The sequence below is a fragment of the Salvelinus namaycush genome, chromosome 2, assembly GCF_016432855.1.
Source record: "Salvelinus namaycush isolate Seneca chromosome 2, SaNama_1.0, whole genome shotgun sequence".
NCBI lineage: Eukaryota > Metazoa > Chordata > Actinopteri > Salmoniformes > Salmonidae > Salvelinus > Salvelinus namaycush.
The window spans coordinates 26,515,473-26,528,757 of record NC_052308.1 but is presented as its reverse complement, the minus strand read 5'-3'; the positions used below and the strand labels follow the sequence as shown (position 1 = coordinate 26,528,757).

General features: G+C 43.9%; 1 protein-coding gene across 1 annotated transcript in view; it reads left to right on the top strand.

Annotated features, from left to right (window-relative positions):
* Window positions 1–13,285, top strand: part of LOC120020879 (C-Jun-amino-terminal kinase-interacting protein 2-like) — a 130,179-nt gene that overhangs the window by 63,948 nt on the left and 52,946 nt on the right. The window contains exon 2 of the mRNA XM_038964511.1: window positions 5,429–5,534. Within this exon, the coding sequence (XP_038820439.1) occupies window positions 5,429–5,534 (106 nt within the window). The remainder of the gene's footprint in view (window positions 1–5,428; window positions 5,535–13,285) is intronic.

Genomic DNA, 13,285 nt, shown 5'->3' with positions numbered 1-13,285 from the left:
GTCGTGGTATCGGCTTGAGGGGGGATATACACGGTTGTGACTATAACCGAAGAGAATTCTCGTGGGAGGTCATACGGTCGGCATTTGATTGTGAGGTATTATAGGTTGGGTGAGCGAAAGGACTTGAGTGTCTGTATGTTATCACAATAACACCATGTGTAGTTAATCATGAAACATACACCCCCGCATTTCTTCTTTCCGGAGAGTTCTTTATTCCATTCTGAATACTTTTTCTCCGCCGGTGGTGTTTTGGAGCAGCCTCAAACAGCTCAAATAAGCAAAGAGAAACAACAGTCAATCATTACCTTAAGACATGAAGGTCAGTCAATCCCCAAAATTTTAAGAACTTTCACATTTTCTTCAAGTGTAGTTGCAAAGAAGTGCTATGATGAAACTGGTTCTCATGAGGACCGCCACAGGAAAGGAAGACCCAGAGTTACCTCTGCTGCAGAGGATAAGGTCATTAGAGTTAACTGCACCTCCAGATTGCGGCCCCAAAAAATGCTTCACAGAGTTCAAGTAACAGACACATCTCAACATCAACTGTTCAGAGGAGACTGCATGAATCAGGCCTTTGTGGTATAATTGCTGCAAAGAAACCACTACTAAAGGACACCAATAAGAGGAATAGACTTGCTTGGGCCAAGAAACACGAGCAATGGACATTAGACCGGTGGAAATGTGTCCTTTGGTCTGATGAAATTTTTGGTTCCAACCCCCGTGTCTGTGTGAGACGCAGAGTAGGTGAACGGTTGATCTCTGCATGTGTGTTTCTCACTGTGAAGCATGGAGGAGGAGGTGTGATGGTATGGGGATGCTTTGCTGGTGACACTGTCAGTGATTTATTTACAATTCAAGGCACACTTAAACAGCATGGCTTCCACAGTATTCTGCAGTGATACGCCATCCCATCTGCTTTGCGCTTAGTGGGACTATCATTTATTTTTCTGCAGGACAATGACCCAAAACACACCTCCTGACACGCCTGCTCCCTCTCTTCCCCCCTGGCACTCGAGGGCGCCAGGCTCCCCAGCATTGCGCACTTCTGCCATCATCATTACGCACACCTGCCGTCCCCCCGTCACGCTCATCAGTGATTATTGGACTCACCTGGACTCAATCAACTCTGTCCTTAACTTCCCTATATCTGTCTGGTTCCCCGCTCTGTTCCCTGCTTCTGTATTGATTGTCTTATGTCCTTGTTTACCCGTGTGCTGACATTGCTCCTGTCTTGTTTTATGTCTGTTCCTGAATAAATGTTTAACTCCCTGTACCTGCTTCTCATCTCCGGCATAGGGCCTTACACCTCCAGGCTGTGTAAGGGCAATTTGACCAAGGAGAGTGATGGAGTGCTGCATCAGATGACCTGGCCTCCACAATCACCCGACCTCAACCCAATTGAGATGGTTTGGGATGAGTTGGACTGCAATGTGAAGGAAAAGCAGCCAACAAGTGCTCAGTATATGTGGGAACTCCTTCAAGACTGTTGGAAAAACATCCCTCATGAAGCTGGTTGAGAGAATGCCAAGAGTGTGCAAAGCTGTCATCAATGCAAAGGGAGGCTACTTTGAAGAATCTAAAATCTAAAATATATTTTTGTTTAACACTTTTTTGGTCACTACATGATTCCGTATGTGTTATTTCATAGTTTTGATGTCTTCACTATTATTCTAAGTTGTAGAAAATAGTCAAAATAAAGAAATTAGTTGGTGTGTCCACACTTTTGACTGGTACTGTATATGTCTATTGTGTTGGCGTTGGTTTGATTCTAGCCCACACTCTTCTGGCACAAGTAACTCATTCCCCACGATTGAGTTGGTTTAGTTATACATTTCAAATATGGACAGTCTAGGATAGAGTACCCCCAATCTTGATAATAAATGACCACACCAGACACTTTTGGATAACATAAATAGGAAACAAATAAAGTAATAACAGTAGGCTACACCAACATTAGTTTACATTCATACAAAGTGTCGGGAAATTGCCACAGGAGATTTGCCATGGTTAACCAGGAAAGATGATTTTGTTGAGCTGAGACACTTTTCTTTGATGTGTAAATGGCCAGAGATTTTTTTTACATCATATTTGCACTTCTCCATAAATAGCAGAAGATATTCCATTGTATTTGAGCCATGTCTGTTCTCAACATAAACTCATGGACGGTGAATCTTTCTAATAAGTTTGGTTTTTAATAAAATTAAACGAAAAATAATCAATCTGTTTTTTAAAACAGCAATGTTTCTTAATAGGATTGGGTCAAAAACACAATATCATGAATCAAATGTTTTGTTTCTATGAGCATAAGGCAATGTGTACACATGTAGGACTAAGGGCTCTTCGACCTGAGGCATGGATGTTTTTCCTATCCATTGAACATAGTTTATTAAATAGTATACAGTAACCCTACACTAGGCCTAGTTATAACAAACATGTAGCCAATCTAGTTTTTGTTATTGACTTTAACATGGAAATATTTGTCTACACACATTGCATTCGCATTTCTTAAATGCACTGTATATTCGAACCATGAACAATTGGACAATGCCCAAACGTTAAACTCTATAATAATATTAGCCTACCATCACCATTTATATGGCCTGTTCGTGACCTTGCCATTTGAAAGGTAAACAAACCGGTCAATAGCCGAGGCTACCAAGGACAGCGATCAGAAAAAGAATGTCCAATATAAAGAAAAAACGTGAATGTCTGTTGACTGTTTTGCTGCTCATTATATTTGAATAAGACATTGGTTATAGGCTACTGATTAGGCTACTGATTAGGCTACTGTGCGCCTCCTCTAGCAAAATCGATGCCATAACCAACTGCGTTACTGCCAAGACCAGCGACCAGTGAGTATTAAATATCATCAGTAGCGCTGCTGGGAATTTGCACTTTGGCACACGTTTTTAAAGACACACCTACAATATTTCCACCCCTCCCACCTCAGCACAAGCGAGCTGATATAAGACAGGTAAATTACTGGCACCAGGGTTACAAAATAGCAGAGCACTGGCTTTTAAAAGTCGAAATTGCCCAAGAATGTGTGTTTGACACTAGCACTGCCTTAACACCAGCCAAAAATAGAGTCCACAGTGTTATTACTAATGCTATGTAGAAATACGATATGATCTGATGTTTAGTCGACATGGGTGAAATACTGTATACTGTTATGTTTTAATTACACTCTATAGGGGACTTTCAGGCAGACATCACACCAGAATTGTACTATAATTCAGGAGCCATCAACTAAATAAACATTTGAAAAGATGCAGCAACATTTTGGTGTGTGAAAGATGAGAGATAGAGAGAGAGAAATGATAAAGAAAGAGAGAGATGAAAGAGAGAGGAGATAAAGAGTTTATACCTGTCTCTTTCAATTAAAAGTACATTTATTTGCAGTGGTGTAAAGTACTTAAGTAAAAATACTTTAAAGTACTACTTAAGTAGTTTTTTGAGGTATCTGTACTTTACTTGACTATTTATAGTTTTGATTACTTTTACTTCACTACATTCCTAAAGAGTGGAGATGTCCATTGTTTTGGCTGTGTCATTGGAAATCCCCTAGCTACTGCATAATAAGCACTTAGTGTTGTTAGGTTCTTATTTTTCAGAGTTAATAACTCACGGACACTAGAGAAGCTTTAACCAAGTTTAATTCTTCCCAAAGGTTCTGTACAGCTGTATTCAGACAGCAAAACATTTCTCCCCATCACAGTTATAAACATCCTACTTAAGAGAACCCTTAACTTCTGACATAAAACCCATTCTCTTCCACTCCTTATCATTTAGTTAATATCTCAATGTTCAAAGTTTAGCCGTTTCCAACAGTGTTAATCAGTAATACAGATATAAAGCACAATACACTGAGATATGAACACCTTTCCAAGGTCATGAATAACAATGTGCAGGGAAATACTTCTCCAGATATTTACCAGATTGTCTATTTTAATGTTAACATAATTGGAGATAGTTTCTAAACACACTGATACAGAAACAACAGTCCTATAAAGAGCGCTCACAACGGCCTGAATAGTTTATTTCAGACAGCACTTCATATTTGATGACATACCAAATTCTGTCCTGCTGGTTAGGAGCTGTGTGTGTGTGTGTGTGTGTGTGTGTGTGTGTGTGTGTGTGTGTGTGTGTGTGTGTGTGTGTGTGTGTGTGTGTGTGTGTGTGTGTGTGTGTGTGTGTGTGTGTGTGTGTGTGTGTGTGTGTGTGTGAACTAGTCATGATTGTTGATTTAGCACTGATTTTGTTACTGATTGAGCTTTGATAAGGTATGCAGTTCTGCCCTGATTTAGACAGTTATCTAGCTTCACATTTCTACCCCCGATGTATTTTCTGACTTACCCTGCTTCACAGTGGCTCTGTATACATCTGTACTAGGCCCTGTCTGGACTATCCTGTTCTCACTAGAAAACCTGCAATGCAGCATTTCCCTCTGAGCCTCACACAGTCTCTTACCAATGGAGTAGAGAGCTGAGCCTCTGTTGGAACTAATGGACCACAGATATACAGATGTTTTATAGAAACTAAGAAAACAGGATGATGAGCTCATTTAAGCACTGTTGTGTCTGTAAACTGGGGTCCTGAAAACATAGAGAATAGTGCTGAACTCCTCTGTCTGCTTAGAGAGCAAAGCAAAATATGGAGGGTGTGTGAGAGCTTGTGTCTTGTGTGTCTGGTGAATGAGACACAGACCCAGACAGACAGTGACAGGCCATATCTCAGAGCAGGCTTCCCCAGGGTCGGAGCAATCTGTGTGGACATGAGTCAGAGAGATGCTCCCCTTTGAAGGGTGGAGGGGTCAGGTACATTTATTTATTTTTATTTCATCTTTATTTAACCAGGTAGGCTAGTTGAGAACAAGTTCTCATTTGCAACTGCGACCTGGCCAAGATAAAGCAAAGCAGTTCGACACATACAACAACACAGAGTTACGCATGGAATAAACAAACATACATTCAATAATACAATAGAAAAGACTATATACAGCATGTGCAAATGAGGTAGGATAAGGGAGGTAAGGCAATAAATAGGCCATGGTGGCAAAGTAATTACAATATTGCAATTAAACACTGGAATGGTAGGATGTGCAGAAGATGAATGTGCAAGTAGAGATACTGGGGTGCAAAGGAGCAAGATAAATAAATAAATACAGTATGGGGATGAGGTAGGTAGATAGATGGGCTGTTTACAGATGGGCTATGTACAGGTGCAGTGATCTGTGAGCTGCTCTGACAGCTGGTGCTTAAAGCTAGTGAGGGAGACATGAGGACGGGGGGTGAAATCCCAAACTGGTGTGTGTGTGTCTCTGCTATCTCTGCTCCTGACATAATCAGTTTAAGCCAGTTTATGATGGTGGGTGTGGTGTGTCTACTATCTGTGTGTACTTTTAACGTTCTCCCTCCTGTTCTTCCAGGCCTTCCCATGACATTAGTCTTGAGGAGTTTGATGATGAGGATCTGTCTGAAATCACAGACGACTGTGGAATAGGACTCAACTATGACTCTGATCCCTATGAAAAGGTAGGACACAAACACACACGCATACATACACATGCAAGAATGCACACAGACAAACGCACAGGCACACGCACACCAATGTAATGTAGTGAAACAGCAGGTCTGTAATTAAAATAACTTTTCTGGTGGCTATTTTTTATTTTTATTTTTTTATTTCACCTTTATTTAACCAGGTAGGCAAATTGAGAACACGTTCTCATTTACAATTGCGACCTGGCCAAGATAAAGCAAAGCAGTTCGACACATACAACAACACATAGTTACACATGGAGTAAAACAAACATGCAGTCAATAATACAGTGAAAAATAAGTCTATATACAATGTGAGCAAATGAGGTGAGATAAGGGAGGTGAAGGCAAACAAAATATATATATAAATAAATAAAAATATAAAAAAGGCCATGGTGGCGAAGTAAATACAATATAGCAAGTAAAAAAAACACTGGAATGGTTGGTTTGCAGTGGAAGAAAGTGCAAAGTAGAGATAGAAATAATGGGGTGCAAAGGAGCAAAATAAATAAATAAATACAGTAGGTAAAGAGGTAGTTGTTTGGGCTAAATTATAGATGGGTTATGTACAGGTGCAGTAATCTATGAGCTGCTCTGACAGCTGGTGCTTAAAGCTAGTGAGGGAGATAAGGGTTTCCAGTTTCAGAGATTTTTGTAGTTCGTTCCAGTCATTGGCAGCAGAGAACTGGAAGGAGAGGCGGCCAAAGGAAGAATTGGTTTTGGGGGTGACCAGAGAGATATACCTGCTGGAGCGCGTGCTACAGGTAGGTGCTGCTATGGTGACCAGCGAGCTGAGATAAGGGGGGACTTTAATTAGCAGGGTCTTGTAGATGACCTGGAGCCAGTGGGTTTGGCGACGAGTATGAAGCGAGGGCCAGCCAACGAGAGTGTACAGGTCGCAGTGGTGGGTAGTATATGGGGCTTTGGTGACAAAACGGATGGCACTGTGATAGACTGCATCCAATTTATTGAGTAGGGTTTTGGAGGCTATTTTGTAAATGACATCACCGAAGTCGAGGATTGGTAGGATGGTCAGTTTTACAAGGGTATGTTTGGCAGCATGAGTGAAGGATGCTTTGTTGCGGAATAGGAAGCCAATTCTAGATTTAACTTTGGATTGGAGATGTTTGATGTGAGTCTGGAAGGAGAGTTTACAGTCTAACCAGACACCTAGGTATTTGTAGTTGTCCACATATTCTAAGTCAGAGCCGTCCAGAGTAGTGATGTTGGACAGGCGGGCAGGTGCAGGCAGCGATCGGTTGAAGAGCATGCATTTAGTTTTACTTGTATTTAAGAGCAGTTGGAGGCCACGGAAGGAGAGTTGTATGGCATTGAAGCTCGCCTGGAGGGTTGTTAACACAGTGTCAAAAGAAGGGCCAGAAGTATACAGAATAGTGTCGTCTGCGTAGAGGTGGATCAGAGACTCACCAGCAGCAAGAGCGACATCATTGATGTATACAGAGAAGAGAGTCGGTCCAAGAATTGAACCCTGTGGCACCCCCATAGAGACTGCCAGAGGTCCGGACAACAGACCCTCCGATTTGACACACTGAACTCGATCAGAGAAGTAGTTGGTGAACCAGGCGAGGCAATCATTAGAGAAACCAAGGCTGTCGAGTCTGCCGATGAGGATGTGGTGATTGACAGAGTCAAAAGCCTTGGCCAGGTCAATGAATACGGCTGCACAGTATTGTTTCCTATCAATGGCGGTTAAGATATCGTTTATGACCTTGAGCGTGGCTGAGGTGCACCCATGACCAGCTCTGAAACCAGATTGCATAGCGGAGAAGGTATGGTGGGATTCGAAATGGTCGGTAATCTGTTTGTTGACTTGGCTTTCGAAGACCTTAGAAAGGCAGGGTAGGATAGATATAGGTCTGTAGCTGTTTGGGTCAAGAGTGTCCCCCCCTTTGAAGAGGGGGATAACCGCAGCTGCTTTCCAATCTTTGGGAATCTCAGACGACACGAAAGAGAGGTTGAAAAGGCTAGTAATAGGGGTGGCAACAATTTCAGCAGATAGTTTTAGAAAGAAAGGGTCCAGATTATCTAGCCCGGCTGATTTGTAAGGGTCCAGATTTTGCAGCTCTTTCAGAACATCAGCTGACTGTATTTGGGAGAAAGAGAAATGGGGAAGGCGTGGGCGAGTAGCAGAGGGGAGGGCAGTGCTGTTGACCGGGGTAGGGGTAGCCAGGTGGAAAGCATGGCCAGCCGTAGAAAAATGCTTATTGAAATTCTCAATTATAGTGGATTTGTCGGTGGTGCATTCTGCTCTCATCATTAAATAGATGAACTTGCAGATGGCTACAAACTACTGCTGCAAACTACTAAAATCTCCTCATATAGAATACAACAAAAATACTTCTGTTTGGCTTGCTGTTTGGGGTTTTAGGCTGGGTTTCTGTATAGCACCTTGTGACAACGGCTGATGTAAAAGGGGCTTCATAAATACATTTAATTGATTGATGACTTCCTACACATTTGAAGCAAAGCAACTTGTATGTCAGACTGTTTGTGTTTCTTTGTGTGGCTGTGTCAACACATGGTGCTCATGGCTTTTATTAACAGTTGCTATTGGTGACTGCCGCTCCCCTTAGGTAGTTAATAACAAGTAGAGAGAGAGGGTGAGATAGAGAAAGATTGAAAATGAGAGAGAGAGAGAGTGATAGACTCTGCCAATGTATGTGTTGCTCTGCTTATCTCTTATATAAGTGGCAGTGTAACTAGCTGTTAATACGTGGTCCTGTGTGGCTCAGTTGGTAGAGCATGGCGCTTGCAACGCCAGGGTTGTGGGTTCATTCCCCACGGGGGGACCAGGATGAATATGTATGAACTTTCCAATTTGTAAGTCGCTCTGGATAAGAGCGTCTGCTAAATGACTTAAATGTAAATACCTGTGTGACCAGTGCTGCCATCATTACATTAGTGACCTTATAGATGCACTAAGCACAGCCCTGCTCTTTCATTTCCATCCTATCGACATCAGCTCCAACATCAGAGCAGAATATGAGTGGTACTGTACTGTAATGTACAACTCAGATCCCCTCTTAGAGACGGAGATCTGGTAGGAATAATCCAGTCCTGTACTACTGGAGAAGCACTGGGTCTGTTTCCTCTCTATCATCTCTCCCCTGTTCTCTCCGTCTTTGTCTCCCCCTCTCTCTCTCTCCCTTCCCCCTCTCTCCCTTCCCCCTCTCTCTCCCCTGTTCTCTCCGTCTTTGTCTCCCCCTCTCTCTCTCCCTTCTCCCCCGTTCTCTCTGTCTTTGTCTCCCCCTCTCTCTCCTGAGGGATGTGAAAGTTTTATTTGTGTGGCTCTGAGCCATGGCTGCAGCACAGGGTGAATGATCCAGTGCAGTTTGCTGCTATGCAGAGACAACCTTCCTCCTCCCTCATCATTTCCTTCTACCTCTCCTCCCCTCTCTCCCTTGTCTGCCCATTCCTTCCTCCGTGCTATGCAGAGCTCCGCTCAGAGAAAACCTCCCTTCCTCCTACCTCGAAACCCCCTCCTCTCTTCCTCATTCCTCTTCCTCTCTTCCTCCTCTTTTCCTCCCTCGAATCCCCACTGTATGTGTAGGGATACAGGGATACAGGGATTAGAGAGAGAGAGAGAGAGAGAGGAGAGAGACAAACACAGTCATATTTATAGATGTCCACTCTCTCCACTGTCATCAAGGATCAGATTGTAGTCGTTCAATTTATTTGGGTTATCATGACCTCTTCTTATTGATCTGGTGATGTTTTACTGTAGATAAATGATGTCACATGTCAATGTTTAGATGTCCTCAATGGAGTAATACTGTTATGAGTACATTATGATATCATACATTTTTTTTAAAAACACTACCATTTACACAAGCTTAACTCTGGTCGGAATCAGCCCATATGAGCTGTGATGGGCTTCTTGCTGTAGCTGTGCTGTTGTGTTATGGCTAACAGCCTCTGTTTTAGCCATGTTCATTAGAGAAGGCTGCTCTCTCTCTCTCTCTCACTCTCCCTCTATCAGAAACCCAACCCTGTCAACTGAACTTTTCAGAGAGAGAGAGAGAGAGAGAGAGAGAGAGAGAGAGAGAGAGAGAGAGAGAGAGAGAGAGAGAGAGAGAGAGAGAGAGAGAGAGAGAGAGAGAGAGAGAGAGAGAGAGAGAGAGAGAGAGAGAGAGAGAGAGAGAGAGAGAGAGTTTGAGTTTTAAATAATCTTTATTGGGTCTGGGAGCCCACCACACAATAAATACTCATACAAAACCACAGTTACACATCAATTAAAAACACAACTCCAACTCCTCCTCCAGAGTAACTAAACACAACAGCCTCTGAATACCCCATATACTCAAAAACAGATCAATATTGTTGACAAGTTTATAATAGGCAAACTCAACCCTTAGTCTCGCTGCCACCATTCCCTCCAGCATTCCCACCACATCCACAGACCCTTGTCCCCGAATACTATTCTTTCGGGTCTTCCATATCGCTAATTTTGCTGCCCCTAACACAAAATTAAGCAACACAACGACACCCTTTTGACTGAACCTGTACTTTGGCCCAAATACATACAGTTGGGAAGAGAAAACCTCTCCCAACGTTGAGAACCAGTCAGTGATCAGATTAATCATCCCGACCAACCTGGGACACAGTAAAAACAGGTGTGCCAGAATTTCAGACTCTGCACAGAATGGACACCCTTCCCCAACAGTAGGGTCCAGGTGTACCAGATGCATGTTGGTGGCTATAGCTCCATGTATTATCCTCCATTGGAGGTCAGCCGTCCTCTTATCAATCGGCAGTTTGTATAATGATCGCCAACAGCCTTTTGGGGAAGCACCTGGACCAAGCACACCCGCCCACCTCGTCGATTTTACCCCTTCCAGGGAAGAGGCATGGGACACCTTTACACATATTCTGTACATGGCCTTCTTTCCCACCTCCTTGAAACCCCCCAGCTCCGGGGTATCGAAGGAAAGCAGCATCCCCACGTCCTCCTCAAATGCCCCCACCGCAGCACTAACAATCAGTGCAGGGAACACATAATCCAGACCCTCCTTCCACCGATCAGAATTGGAAGTGTCAGTCACATACTGACGATGAAGAACTGGCAAGGAGTCACAGACCTCAGCGACGACCTTCCTCAGTAGGCGAGATGATCGGATCCCCGCTCTTTCTCCCAGCTCCTCCAACGATCTGCTCCTGCTCTGCATCAGATGACCCAGCTTGATGCACCCGACACCTAACAGGCATGAACGCAGGCTGGCTGAACCCAGAGCACTGGACTGGATGGCAGTGTTATAAAAAAGAGTCTCTTCAAAAAGCCACATCCCTGGTAGCGTGCCGGCCTTACGGGACTTGACAAGAACCCTCCAAGCCTGCATAACAGACTCAAAAAATGGAGTCAGGCCATTCAACTCACCCCCCTCCAGCTTTAAGAGGAAAAGGTGCTTGTCTAAGCCCAAACAGCCCGCTCTCCTCATCAATGCGTAGGCTGTGTCGACCCAGCTAGAACCGTCACTGTACAACAGTCTCTGGGCTGCTTGAAGCCGGAAAGCCATGATCCTAGAGGAAATGTCCACCAGGCCTTGTCCCCCCTCGTGCAGTGGCAGGTACAGGGCTGCAGCTTTGATCCAGTGTTGTCCAGACCAGAAGAAATTGACAAGGGTCCTCTGAAGCTCTTGTATCAGACCCTTTGGTGGCTGCAAAATCATTAGTCTGTGCCACAGGGTAGAGGCAGCAAGATTATTAATTACCAGTACCCTTCCCCTATAAGACAACTGGGATAACACCCATTTCCATCTTGACAGTCTGGCACACACTTTCTCCACTACACCCTCCCAGTTCTTTTTCTGAAAGACATCAGAGCCTAGAAAAACACCCAATGTCTTCATCCCATCTCTGCCCCACTGAAGCCCCCCTGGTAACCGTGGAGCGGACCCTATCTGAAGCTGACCTGCCCACAGCGCTTCACTCTTTCCCCAATTGACTCTAGCTGAGGAGGCCCCCTCATACACCATTAAAGCGTCTGAGAGAACCTTAACATCCTCAGCCCCTGTAATAAAAACTGTCACATCATCTGCATACGCAGACAGTGCTATCGTGGGACCCTTCATTACACCTGGCACAGAGAAACCAGTAAGCTTCGCTCTTAAAAAACAAAGCATTGGTTCAATCGCCAGACTATATAACTGCCCTGAAATTGGGCATCCCTGCCTGATGCCCCTTTGGACAGGGATGGGGCAACTCAAACCACCCCCCACCTTCACCATACACGAGGCCCCAGCATACAGTAAATTCATCCAAGACAAAAAAACATCCCCAAACCCAAAGGCTTTCATCGTTTTAAACAAATACTGGTGGTCCACTCGGTCAAAAGCCTTCTCCTGATCCAAAGAAAGTAAACCCACATTTACATCAGACAGTTTACAAATGTCTAAAACATCTCTTATCAGAAACAAGTTGTCAACAATTGAGCGATCAGGTACACAGTAGGACTGGTCCTTGTGGACCAACAATCCCAGATACTCTTTCAACCTGTTTGAGAGACATTTAGAAACTATTTTGTATTCTGCACACAGCAAAGCAACAGGTCTCCAATTTTTTATGAGAGCCAAATCCCCCTTTTTTGGCAACAGTGAAAGCACCGCACGTTGACAGGATACAGGTAGAGAACCCTCATGAAAAGATTCACACACCACTTCATAAAAATCCTCCCCAATAGACCCCCAAAGTGCTTATAGAACTCAGATGGTAAACCATCAATGCCAGGGGCTCGGCCTGTTGAGAGCTGCATAACTGCTGTGGACAGCTCTTGCAGTGTAATGTCAGAGTCCAATGCGACTCTCTGTTCAGGTCCCAATTGAGGAAGACCGTGTAACAACTGTTCAGTACACAGAGAGTCACAATCCTCCGCCTTATAGAGGGCAGAGTAGAAATCCACGGCATGTTGACGCATTTCACTGTCATCCGTGGTCACCTTCCCATCAGGGAGACGAAGGCAGACCATCTGTTTACGTTGTAATTTCGACTGTCCAAGGTTAAAAAAAAAAAGCACTAGGAGCATCCATGTCCTTGAGGGAAGCGAAACGAGACCTAATCAAGGCACCTTTCACTCTTTCATGCAGAAACGACCTCAGTTCATGTCTCTTGTCCTGTAAGTTCATGACTAGTCCAGGGTCATTCTGAGTGAGCAGCTTCAATTCAATTGATTTGATGTCCTGTTCAAGGGCCTTGATAGTCTCTTTAACTTCAATTTGAGACAAAGCAGTATACTGTTGACAAAATACTCGTATTTGGGCCTTCCCAACATCCCACCATTGTCTCAAGGACTCAAAATTCCCTTTTGTAACCCTCCATTTTTCTCAAAACAACAAAAACCGTTCACAAAACTTGACATCATGTAACAATTTAACATTAAAATACCAGTAAGGTGATGACCTTCGTGGACAGGACAAGTGAATATCAACAGTAACCATGTGATGATCAGAGAAACCCACAGGAGTAATGGCACACCTTCCAACCCTACTACAGTATTGATCAGATACGTACAACCTATCTAACCTTGCTGCACTGACACGACCTTCATTAATTTTTAGCCATGTGTACTGCCTAACTTTTGCATTCCTTACTCTCCACACATCAGAAAGCTAGTTAGTAAGCCAGACAGGAAAGTGGCTGACCGCAGGTGAGGTTCTTCAGCGGTGCGATCAACAGTAAAATCCACAGTACAGTTCCAGTCCCCCCCTACAACCATACACCCCTCTTGGTCA